This window comes from Trachemys scripta, chromosome 1, assembly GCF_013100865.1.
Source record: "Trachemys scripta elegans isolate TJP31775 chromosome 1, CAS_Tse_1.0, whole genome shotgun sequence".
NCBI lineage: Eukaryota > Metazoa > Chordata > Testudines > Emydidae > Trachemys > Trachemys scripta.
In genome coordinates, this window is record NC_048298.1 from 292,338,274 (window position 1) to 292,351,243 (window position 12,970).

General features: G+C 46.1%; 1 protein-coding gene across 1 annotated transcript in view; it reads left to right on the forward strand.

The window, feature by feature from the left end:
* Positions 1-454: 454 nt before the first annotated feature.
* Positions 455-12,970, forward strand: part of MRPS31 (mitochondrial ribosomal protein S31) — a 36,099-nt gene continuing 23,583 nt past the window's right edge. The window contains exons 1-3 of the mRNA XM_034758559.1: positions 455-780; positions 8,746-9,045; positions 11,217-11,375. Of these exons, the coding sequence (XP_034614450.1) occupies positions 647-780; positions 8,746-9,045; positions 11,217-11,375 (593 nt within the window). The 5' untranslated portion in view covers positions 455-646. The remainder of the gene's footprint in view (positions 781-8,745; positions 9,046-11,216; positions 11,376-12,970) is intronic.

Sequence of the window (12,970 nt, forward strand, 5' to 3'; positions counted from 1 at the left end):
GGGCCTGCTGTAACTGTCTCTCCTTCATTCTCTCTCTCACACACAGTGGGGCTGGGATGTGGGCAGGAAGAGTTCAAATGTCAAACCACAGACAAAATTTAATCATTAACCTGTCTCCTCCCCCCCCCCCCCCCCCAAAAAAAAAACCCTCATGATTTTTGATCTCGTGAGGTTGGCACTACTGGGTAGAACAGTGTGTCATCTGCACATTGCTGGCCCTTGTGTCCTTGTTGTCGGTTTGCCAACTGGCTGTGAACAAAGCGACTTGCCCAAGGTCACACAGGAAACCTGTGGTAGTGCCAGGAATTTAATCCAGTTCTCCTCACGCCCAATCCTCTGGCCATGGGACCATCCGCCCTCTCCTCCCACTGGGCAAGCTTCTGGCCCACAACACAAAAAGGTGTTATTTAAATACACACCCCTGTAAACGTGTCCCTTTCACTGTGCACGCGCTAGGCCTGAGGGCACCAGCTAGCTCCCGCTTGCATAACATGAGGCCAGCCCTCCTCTACGGGAATCGATCCCGGAACCAGTGTCCTTGGCTACTGTTTCCAGGCGGAAAGTTGAGGAAGGGACCCATGCCAGGAGGGGGAGCGGTTAGAGGAACGGACACACCGACCGTCGCTCTCTAGACTGGGCTGCTGAGATGTGGAGTCGCGTCTCTGCAGTCGGGAGCCGCACACGCGGCGCCTGTCGCTGCCGCCCCCGGCTCCTCTCCTACCCCTGGGGCGCCCAGGACCCGGCGGCGGGGGCGCCGCGGCAGGAGCAGGGGCCAGGCAGGTGAGCTCCCCGCGCTGCCCTGCGTGGGGCGGGTCCCTGGGCGTGTGTTCCTGAGGCCGCTCCGGGTGCCGAGACTTGCCAGTAGCGGCCCCGAGAGGCCGCTGGCCGCGCTCGCAGTGGGACGGACCCGCCTGAAACGCGGTTCGGTCTGTGCCGGCCGCACCCGGCTGGGAACCCCCGGACTGGGGCCCCGAGCTGCGCCTTTCGGGAGGGTGACTGACTTGGCGGGGATTTGCCTCTGCCGGCGGCCAGTGGTACGGGGACACGCCCCGCCTGAGAGCCTGGCCCGCGGCTTTTAACAAGCGCCACCGAAGAATTTTCTTGTTCGGCCTCCTAGCGCTCCGGGGAGTCTTTTGCTCTTTCCTTGGGGTGGTCCGACTAATGCGCTTACATCAGGGCTGGCTGACGTTCAGCCCAGGCCCACTCCATTGACCTCAGTGGGAGTAGGCGGGTCTTTGTGTGGGGTTTTGTTTTTTTTTGCAGAGCAGCAACCGGGCAGGTATGTTTTCTGAGGCTACTTTTAACTCATTTTCTGACCTGGATTTCAAGTGAATGTAGTTGAAGTCCAGAAGGAATCATTGGATCATCTAGTCTGATTGTCTGTATACCACAAGCCCTTAAATTTCATTATTACCTCTATATTGAGCTCAATAGCTTGTGTGTGGCTAAAGGATCTCTCCCAGAAAGGCATCCAGTCTTAGTTTGGAGACACCAAGAGACTGAATGAACCCCTTCCCTTAGTTTGTTCCAGTGGTTACTCATCCTCCACTTACAAAAAAAAAATTGCTTTATTTCTAATTTGAGTTTGTCTGACTTCAGCTTCCTGCCATTGTTTGTTTTTTATGCTTTTCTTCACTAGATTAGAGAGCTCTTTTGAACCCAGTATTTTCTCCCTCTGAAGGTGCTTAAATACTGTAATCAAGTCACTTCACAGTCTTCTTTTTGATAAGCTGAACAGACTGAGCTCTCTGTATCTCACTGTAAGTCCCGTGAATCACTTTTACGGCTCTTTTCTTCACCCTCTCTTTTTCACATTGTTTTTAAAATGTGGACACCAGAACTGTCCACAGTATTCCAGCAACAGCATGCCATATACAGAGGTAAAATCACCTCCCTGCTTCTATTCGCTGCTTCCCTGTTTCTACATCTGAGGAACGCATTGGCTTTTTTTGCTGCAGCATCACAGTGGGAGTTCATGTGCAGTGTTGCTTCTCAACTATAACCCCAAAATCTTTAAGGTATTAGTCCTCACAACCGTGGGGAAAGTACTAGTATTCCCATTTTTACAGATGGGGAACTGAGATACAGTGAGACTAAAAGCTTATTCTAAACCACAAGTTATACAGGTATATGGTAAGCTGTGAATTTATACCCCTATATTTATACCAGTATCAGTCCTGGGGTGGACTCTCCTAGTGCTGCTCTCTGGTTTAGCCCCTATTGCTTTGGAAGCAGTTTAGGGTTTAAAACTGCTTAAGTACCAGCTCTACTAGGCTTATGATACTAGAGATGTCATGAAGTGTTTTCAAGGGCAGCTGGGTCACTTCATGTCATTTTCTTCCCCACCCCTCAGTTTCATTTGTGGTAGGTCTTCTCATCCAAGGCAGTAGACTGCTCAATGCGCTGGTAGTGCTGCCAGAGAACGGGGTTGCACATTATTAGCATCCATCCACTTGGTGTCAGTTGCTATGTAGGGTATCATATACAAAAGTAAGAAAGTATCACGTGTCTTCTTCTAACTTGTAATACCAAAGTGCTATATGTATTTGTGGTCTCATCAGCACTTAAAATGTGTGTGTGGGGGAGCAATAAAGCAATGCTGTCTGTTGGTACAGATGTATGCTCAAAGCATTGGATAAAAATGAACATGGTTTGGAAACTAGTATATTTTACAGGGCACTGGAAACATTTAATCACTTCCAATAAGAATTTTTTATATATATATATATAACTTCAGAACTGCCTGTTTTCTGTCTTGAATGAACCACACAAGCAAGGTAGCCTAATAATAGAAGCATATCCTCTTTTTGTACAGTTTTGAATGTTTAGAGGGTATTTTGAAGAACTGGTAATGCAAAGTATATAATATAGTAGTTATTGTAGGTGGCTACAGCTTTCCCATATTCATGTCTAAACTGCTCCTAATGCTTCATGCAGGGAGCAAATAATTACTTCCAATAAGTAATGTAAAATGAGCTGATGGGAAAAGATGCTTTTTGGGGGAAAATTATGGAGAGACTGAATTGTAGTGGATAATAGCAAAGTCTGCTCAGTGTAAGTCAGAAGGCTTTCCACAGCCTCCTTAATTAACGGGGTTGTGAAGTGTTAGTGAGGGTATGTCTACACTATGAAATTAGGTCGAATTAATAGAAGCCGGTTTTATAGAAATCGGTTGTATACAGCCGATTGTGTGTGTCCCCACATAAAATGCTCTAAGTGCTCTAGTCGGCGGACCGCGTCCACAGTACCGAGGCTAGTGTCGACTTCCGGAGCATTGCACTATGGGTAGCTATCCCACAGTTCCCGCAGTCTCCGCCGCCCATTGGAATTCTGGGTTGAGAGCCCAATGCCCAGATGATGCAAAACAGTGTCACGGGAGGTTCTGGGTACATGTCGTCAGGCCCCTCCCCCTCCGTCAGAGCAACGGCAGACAATAGATTTGCGCCTTTTTACCTGGGTTACCTGTGCAGACAACATACCACGGCAAGCATGGAGCCCGCTCAGCTCACCGTCACCATATGTCCTCTGGGTGCCGGCAGACGTGGGACTGCATTGCTACACAGCAGCAGCAGCTAACTGCCTTTTGGCGGTAGACGGTGCAGCATGACTGGTAGCCTTCATCGGCGATCTGGGTGCTGGTAGCTGTGGGGCTGGCAGCTGTAGGGCTGCATTGCACCAGCCCCTTGCCTTTTGGCAGTAGATGGTGTATTATGACTGGTAACCGTCCTATTACAAGTTGGATCATGGCACATTAGCAGAGTCTTCTCTGAGCAGCAGATCGTGCAATAGGCCTGAAGGCCATCGTCGTCATACAGGAAAAATATGGCTATCAGTCTTAGTACACTAAGTGCCAAGTGCCCAGTATTTGCTGCCAAGCACCCAGAAGATGCCGAGGGCTATCAGTCATGCTGCACCGTCGTCTTAAGATGTAAAAAATAGATTTGCTTTGTATTCATTTCCTTCCCCTCCCTCCGTGAAATCAACGGCCTGCTAAACCCAGGGTTTTCAGTTTAATCTTTGGGGGGACCATTCTGTGTGACAGTTGTTTGTGTTTCTCCCTGATGCACAGCCACCTTTCTTGATTTTAATTCCCTGTACCTGTACGCCATGTCGTCACTCGGCCCTCCCTCCCTGCTTCCCCTGGTCCGTCAGATACTAGTTTCGTGCCTTTTTTTCAGACCAGGCGCCATAGCTAGCACTGGGATCATGGAGCCCGCTCAGATCACTGCGGCAATTATGAACACTATGAACACCAGGCGCATTGTCCTGGAGTATATGCAGAGCCAGGACATGCCAAGGCGAAACCCGGACCAGCCGAGGAGGCGATTGCAGCGCGGCGAAGAGAATGATGAGGAAATTGACTTGGACATAGACCTCTCACAAGGCACAGGCCCCAGCAATGTGGAAATCATGGTGTTACTGGGGCAGGTTCATGCCGTGGAACGCCGATTCTGGGCACGGGAAACAAGCACAGACTGGTGGGACTGCATCGTGCTGCAGGTGTGGGACGATTCCCAGTGGCTGCGAAACTTTCACATGCGTAAGGGCACTTTCATGGAACTTTGTGACTTGCTTTCCCCTGCCCTGAAGCGCCAGAATACCAGGATGAGAGCAGCCCTCACAGTTGAGATGCGAGTGGCGATAGCCCTGTGGAAGCTTGCAACGCCAGACAGCTACCGGTCAGTCGGGAATCAATTTGGAGTGGGCAAATCTACTGTGGGGGCTGCTGTGATCCAAGTTGCTAGGGCAATGAAAGACCTGGTGATATCAAGGGTAGTGACTCTGGGCAACGTGCCGGCAATAGTGGATGGTTTTGCTGAAATGGGATTCCCAAACTGTGGTGGGGCCATAGACGGAACCCATATCCCTATCTTGGCACCGGAGCACCAAGCCACCGAGTACATAAACCTCAAGGGGTACTTTTCAATGCTGCTGCAAGCCCTGGTGGATCACAAGGGACGTTTCACCAACATCAACGTGGGATGGCCAGGAAAGGTACATGATGCTCGCGTCTTCAGGCACTCTGGTCTGTTTCGAAAGCTGGAGGAAGGGACTTTCTTCCCGGACCAGAAAGTAACCGTTGGGGATGTTGAAATGTCTATCGTGATCCTTGGGGACCCAGTCTACCCCTTAATGCCATGGCTCATGAAGCCGTACACAGGCAGCCTGGACAGGAGTCGGGACCTGTTCAACTATAGGCTGAGCAAGTGCCGAATGGTGGTGGAATGTGCATTTGGACGTTTAAAAGCGCGCTGGCGCATCTTACTGACTTGCTCAGACCTCTGCGAAAAGAATATCCCCATTGTTATTGCTGCTTGCTGTGCGCTCCACAATATCTGTGAGAGTAAGGGGGAGACATTTATGGCGGGGTGGGAGGTTGAAGCAACTCGCCTGGCCGCTGATTACGCACAGCCAGATACCAGGGCGGTTAGAGGAGCACAGCAGGGCGCGGTGCGCATCAGAGAAGCTTTGAAAACGAGTTTTGTGACTGGCCAGGCTACGGTGTGAAACTTCTGTTTGTTTCTCCTTGATGAACCCTCCCCCCCCCCCACCCGGTTCACTCTACTTCCCTGTAAACCAACCACCTCACCCTCCCCTCCCCACTTCGAGCACCGCTTGCAGAGGCAATAAAGTCATTGTTATTTCACATTCATGCATTCTTTATTAATTCCTCACACAAGTAGGGGGATAATTGCCAAGGTAGCCTGGGATGGGTGGGGGAGGAGGGATGAAAAAGGACACACTGCATTTTAAAACTTTAACTCTTATTGAAGTCCAGCCTTCTGATGCTTGGGCAATCATCTGGGGTGGAGTGACTGGGTGGCCGGAGGCCCCCCCGCCCCCGTGTTCTTGGGCTTCTGGGTGAGGAGGCAATGGGACTTGGGGAGGAGGGCTGTTGGTTACACAGGGGCTGTAGCGGCGGTCTCTGCTCCTGCTGCCTTTCCTGCAGCTCAACCATACGCTGGAGCATATCAGTTTGATGCTCCAGCAGACGGAGCATTGACTCTTGCCTTCTGTCTGCAAGCTGACGCCACCTATCATCTTCAGCCCGCCACTTGCTCTTTTCATCCCGCGATGCAGCCCGCCACCTCTTCTCTCATTCATATTGTGCTTTTCTCATGTCTGACATTGACTGCCTCCACGCATTCTGCTGTGCTCTATCAGCGTGGGAGGACATCTGGAGCTCCGTGAACATATCGTCCCGCATCCTCCGTTTTCTCTTTCTAATGTTCACTAGCCTCTGTGAAGGAGAAACATTTGCAGCTGGTGGAGGAGAAGGGAGAGGTGGTTAAAAAAGACACATTTTAGAGAACAATGGGTACACTCTTTCGTTACAAGGTCGCATTTTTCCTCTTATAGTGAGGGCCTGCCGGTTTGGTATGAGAGATCACTCATGCAGTGCCAGGCAACAGATTTCGGCTTGCAGGCAGCCATGGTAACATGTGGGAATGGTTTCAAACAGCAGCACCCTCATTTCCCATATCAAGGATGAATTGGGTTGGCCATTTAAAATGGGTTTTCAATGTAAAAGGAGGGGCTGCGGTTTCCGGGTTAACATGCAGCACAAACCCAACTAAACCACCCCCCCACACACACACCCAATTCTCTGGGATGATCACTTCACCCCTCCCTCCACCGCGTGGCTAACAGCGGGGAACATTTCTGTTCAGAAGAGCAGGAACGAGCACCTCTGAATGTCCCCTTAATAAAATCACCCCATTTCAGTCAGGTGACCGTGAATGATATCACTCTCCTGAGGATAACAGAGAGATAAGGAATGGATGTTGTTTGCATGCCAGCAAACACCGGGTCCATACGCTGCCATGCTTTGTTATGCAAGGATTCCAGACTACGTGCTACTGGCCTGGCGTGGTAAAGTGTCCTACCATGGTGGACGGGATAAGGCAGCCCTCCCCAGAAACCTTTTGCAAAGGCTTTGGGAGTACATCAAGGAGAGCTTTGTGGAGATGTCCCTGGAGGATTTCCGCTCCATCCCCATACACGTTAACAGACTTTTCCAGTAGCTGTACTGGCCGCGATTGCCAGGGCAAATTAATCATTAATCATTAAACACGCTTGCTTTTAAATCATGTGTAATATTTACAAAGGTACACTCACCAGAGGTCCCCTGTGTGCCCTCAGGGTCTTGGGTGAGTTCGGGGGTTACTGGTTCCAGGTCCAGGGTGACAAACATATCCTGGCTGTTGGGGAAACCGGTTTCTCCGCTTCCTTGCTGCTGTGAGCTACCTACATTACCTCCATCCTCATCTTCCTCGTTCCCCGAACCCTTTTCCCTGTGTGTTTCTCCATTGACGGAGTCATAGCACACGGTTGGGGTAGTGGTGGCTGCACCCCCTAGAATGGCATGCAGCTCCGCGTAGAAGCGGCAAGTTTGCAGCTCTGCCCCGGACCTTCCATTTGCTTCTCTGGCTTTGTGGTAGGCTTGCCGTAGCTCCTTAATTTTCACGTGGCACTGCTGTGTGTCCCTGTTATGGCCTCAGTCCTTCATGGCCTTGGAGACCTTTTCTAATACTTTGCCATTTCTTTTACTGCTACGGAGTTCAGCTAGCACTGATTCGTCTCCCCATATGGCGAGCAGATCCCGTACCTCCCGTTCGGTCCAGGCTGGAGCTCTTTTGCGATCCTGGGACTCCATCACGGTTACCTGTGCTGATGAGCTCTGCGTGGTACCTGTGCTCTCCACGCTGGGCAAACAGGAAATGAAATTCAAACGTTCGCGGGTCTTTTCCTGTCTACCCGGTCAGTGCATCTGAGTTGAGAGTGCTGTCCAGAGCGGTCACAATGAAGCACTGTGGGATAGCTCCCGGAGGCCAATAACGTCGAATTCCGTCCACACTAACCCAATTCCGACCCGCAAAGGCCAATTTTATCGCTAATCCCCTCGTCGAAGGTGGTGTAAAGAAACCGGTTTAAAGGGCCCTTTAAGTCAAAAGAAAGGGCTTCGTCGTGTGAACGTGTCCAGGCTTAAATCGATTTAATGCTGCTAAAGTCGACCTAAACTCATAGTGTAGACCAGGCCTGAGTGGAAAAAAAGCATGTTGTGAACAAAAAAAAAAAAAATAAATGATGGTGTTGGTTTATGCCTGTTTAATTTTCTTTGTAGTATACTAATGTTTTGGAACATATGTAGGTGCTTTTAAGCAGTCCATGAAGACTTACTTTGTACTGTTGCTATGATTACTCTGCTTAATATGTCAAAATGCTGAGACTGAAAATGTTGAGTGAATGTGAAAAATATTCTGATGGATATGTGTGGCGTTTGTAGTAGTCTTTTGTTTTCCTAGAGCTCTAATGTGTTTACCTATCAGACCTTAGTGGCCGATTTTTCTGGTAAGGTTCTGAAGTTATCTGGTTTTCCAGTAGCCTTAACAAAGGCACAAGGTCACATGACTGTTAGAAGGTCACGGACTGTTACAAGGCAAACGAAGCCCACAGTTTGTCATAGTTATCAACTTCTTGTGGGGATTCCAACATCCCAGCATACAGTTTAGTGCAGAAAGTTACTTGTTGCCTTTTGATTCAGTTCATTCATGGAGAAAAGAAAGCGGTTTACATTATATTGCAGAAATCATAAAGAGTAAATGGTTTGTTAGACCTGCCTTCAGAGTAAAATTGTACATTTAAGTTACCCAGTTCAGTTTGTGCAATATTAGGTCCAGTCAGTTATGACTAACCAAAGCAGTTCTGTGTAATTTATACCTTTTCCCTTCCCATCTTGTCTAGTAAAACACAAAAGTGCGTTAGCACTAGCACTGGGTTCTACAACAAAGAAGATGAATCTGCCACTTCTACAGACAGTAGTGCTGAGAAGGCTTCAGAGAATCAGGAGAAGGCAACACCAGGAAATACAAAGAAGAATTTGTTGAACATTGTTAGTGAAATGAAAGTAGAATTAAGTTCAAAGAAGAAGTTCCAATTCCTAAAAAAAATGAAGACCACGAAGCAAACCAAGGACCAGCCAGAAAGTTTGGAGAGTGCAAGTAGCATGTTTCAGAAAGCTACAGCAGACAGTAAAGCTAAGAGGTAAAATGCAATATGCACAGTTCAAGTGTTTCTTCTTTGAAGTGGATTCTATTAATCTCTAGGACAAAATAGTATCATAAAGTGTCTTTTTCTTTTGTATAGAAAATAATCCTCTATGGGAACAGTCCTTTTGCTAATGATACAACTGTACCCTGCAAAAAGCAATAACAAATGGAATGGTTGCATTAAGCATGTATATTTACTACATGCTTGTATTCCTGGAATTGAAGCCTCAAAATGAAATGTTACTTGCTGTCCACAGACAATCAATTTAAGGGGAGCGAGAGAATTTGCACTTTGAAATGCCATTACTCAGTTATGAGAAAATAAAATCTGGGAAAAGGAAAAAGTTATTTCCTTTTAATTGCCACTCTCTGTACACAATTGATCATATACAGCTAACTTATTAAAATGTAAATATGCAGCTAAACTCCGTTGTTTAGTTACAGTCTCAGAAAATCTTTCCTCTGAATAAGGGCATACTTACAGAAATGTATACTCCTGGGGGAATTCTGCACCCTGCGGGGAACACAGAATTCATACCTTCCACAGATTTCTTGGCTCCCCCGTAGAAAAATGGGGGAGCAAAGAGATCTGTGAGGAACACATGCCCCTTCTGCAGCAGCCCGGGCATGTCTGCTGGGAGCAGCTGGCAGCAGATCACCGTGGGAGGGGAGGAGGGAGTCTGGGCGTGCTTGTGTGCATCCGTGGAGAGACATTAAGGGGGTAGGGCTGGGCTCCTGCCTTAATGTGACTGAGTGATTGAGACTCAGGGCATGTCTTCATTGGCAACTTTAAAGCGCTGCCACAGTAGTGCTTTAACGTGGCTTGTGTAGTCATGGCATAGCGCTGGGAGAGAGCTCTCTTAAAAAAACACCCCCGTGAGCACAGCTCCCAGTGCTGGTGCACTGTCTACACTGGCACTTTGCAGAGCTGAACCTTGCAGCGTTCAGGGGTGTGGTTTTTTTTTTTTTTTTTTTTTTTCCACACCTCTGAGTGAGAAAGTTGCAGCGCTGTAAAGTGCCAGTGGACACAAGGCTTCACTCTGTTCCTCTGGTCGCTGTTGCTGCATCCTGGGCTTGGAAGGAGGCATAGGGCTGTGTGAAGCAGGCTCTGTCCCTGAGGCAGAGCAGAAATTTAACAACTAAACTGGCAGGCTGCTAATGTTCCCATTGTTAATTAATTGTTCCCATTAGTCAATTAAGGCTCCTTTACCTTGCCAGAGTGATGTAAAGGAACCTTATTGCAAATGACAGTAATGGAATCCTCAGCTAGGAAGGTCTGTGTGCCTTCTAACTCTTTTTCCTGTGCCAGAGAGGCACAATGGGTTTAGATTACCACTCGGGATCTGTTTTACTTACCCATTTAAAAAAAATGCCAGACAATGATTAGCAAAACTTATGACTTTCATATGTGAAAGTCTGAGCAATTTAAAGCAACAGTCTACTTTACAGACCACCAAAATAAAAGTAATGTAATTTAAATGAAAATCCAGGATTATAACTGGAATGCAGGGTCTTGGTTACCAGGTATTTGTAACTCAACTTTCATGTGTTTAGAAAATGCTGAACTGTTGCTGTGATTTATTTTATGTATTTATTTATTGATATGGTAGTTTAAATTACCAAAATAAGTGAAACTGGTGTGATTATATTGCGTTATTTTGACAAATAAAATACACAGAATTTTGGATTTTTTTGGCACAGAATTCATTTTATATATATATATTGTCACTATCTATTGGGATAATGCTTAACAAAGGGAAATCTTTACACCTAAACCTAGTGGTTAAAATCATGCCAAATTGTTAAAGGAACAGTAGTCAGTTAAATCATACCCATGTACGATCCCATGAGACAGATGTGGAAAAAAAAGGGTTTTGTTAGTGACAAATTCATATCTCAGTAGCAATCTTTTATACTCTTATTTTCAGGAGGAACAGTTGATTGGTAGCTGTGCCTTAATGATGGCTTTATTGCCTTAATGATTGCACCCAACCTCTGGCAGTTTTGTGCAGCAAGAGACAAACTTGGGCCTCTTCCTTGATAGCATATAACTATTACCTTTAAGTCATTAAGACATAAAATAACCAGTTACAATAAAAAATGGTTTGTGAAATAATGACGCATAAGACCTTGATTTTTGTTTTTCACCTCTGTTATCTCTTACAGGAGCAAGCCTCTCAATCCAGAATTGGTGGAAGCTGCCTCTGCTGTTGCATCTTCCTTACCTTTTGACAGAAAACAGACAGTATCTGATTTACTTGCACAACTAAGGAAGCATGAAGAAGCCACTGATGCACAGAAAAGAGGGGAAACAACTAACATAAGGTCTGTAGATTGAATATTCCCTAATAGTGCTGAAGCCTCTAATATTACACTGTCAAATGTAAGGTGATTGAAGACTTGATAGCAGAAAAACTGCTCTAAAAAGATATGCTTGACTATGTTATCCTTCTTTAAAAAGCTAATAACTGAAGTGCAGCTAGTCTGTTTGTACTAAATTCCTTCTGTAACTTTCGAGCTATCCACCTTGCATCCTTCCTCTAGAGCAGCCTTTCAAAATTCTCGTGCCTATTTTCCCTGGGTCGGTCAGTCAAAGTATCAGATTTATTTTTTGTCATCTTCATCAACCATCACCGAGATAGAAAGTCTGAAAGTTCATCTATGTGGACTGGTAAATCTTAATGGCTGTGTTTGAAAGCTTCACTAAGTAAAGCAACCTCTATTTATAGTCCCACCCTACCCTTAAAAAATTTCCAGGCAGCCCAATAAACTCATCCCTTGACACAGTTCCTTTTTTTTTTTTTTTTTTTTTTTAAATGTGGCTTCTGGCCAGGCAAACAACACTTATTTGGAAACTGTGAAGGAATTGTGTCTACTGCCCTTCTGTTTGGTGATGACTAAAGACAGGCTGCTGACTTCTGCTACTTCCAATGTAGCAGCTCAGAAAATGCTGAATATAAAGCAGAAAACTGGATCTTCAGCAACTGAGAATGTAGAAGCCTGTAATTATGCAGGTTGGCAGTAACAAACTACAAGTAGCTTATAGATTTATTTTTAATATGTCACATGAAAATAGCTAGATTTGGAGCAATTTCAGATAACGAATTAACTGGTAAAGTGATAGGAAATGTGGATTCATAAGACTCATAACTTATTTGTGGGGTTTTATAAGGATTAGTTATAGGGCCTTTTGTGTTCAGGAAATATACCAATGAGTAGCGGAGAAAGTAACCAACACTGTTAATATTTGCTGCTGATACATGCCATTTCCATCGGTGAAAACTAAGGATTGTGACACAGTCTAGGTCAGGCGTAGGCAACCTATGGCACGTGCTGAAGGCAGCACACGAGCTGATTGTCACTGGCACTCACACTGCCTGGGTCCTGGCCACCGGTCCGGGGGCTCTGCATTTTAATTTAATTTTAAATTAAACTTCTTAAACATTTTAAAAACCTTATTTACTTTACATACAACAATAGTTTAGTTATATATTATAGACTTATAGAAAGAGACTTTCTAAAAACGTTAATGTATTACTGGCACGCGAAACCTCAAATCAGAGTGAATAAATGGAGACTCGGCACACCACTTCTGAAAGGTTGCCGACCCCTGGTCTAGATGGTTACAAATAAATGAAATGGTGGGGAAGCACAATGGTAGATGAATGTTAACTTTGTTAAATATAAGGTAATGCATATTCTTGAGAGAGTGTCTGTGGGAAAGAGAAGTATCAGGGGGTAGCCGTGTTAGTCTGTATCTACAAAAACAACAAAGAGTCTGGTGGCACCTTAAAGACTAACAGATTTATTTGGGCATAAGCTTTCGTGAGTAAAAACCTCACTTCTTCGGATGCATCGTTTTTACTCACGAAAGCTTATGCCCAAATAAATCTGTTAGTCTTTAAGGTGCCACCAGACTC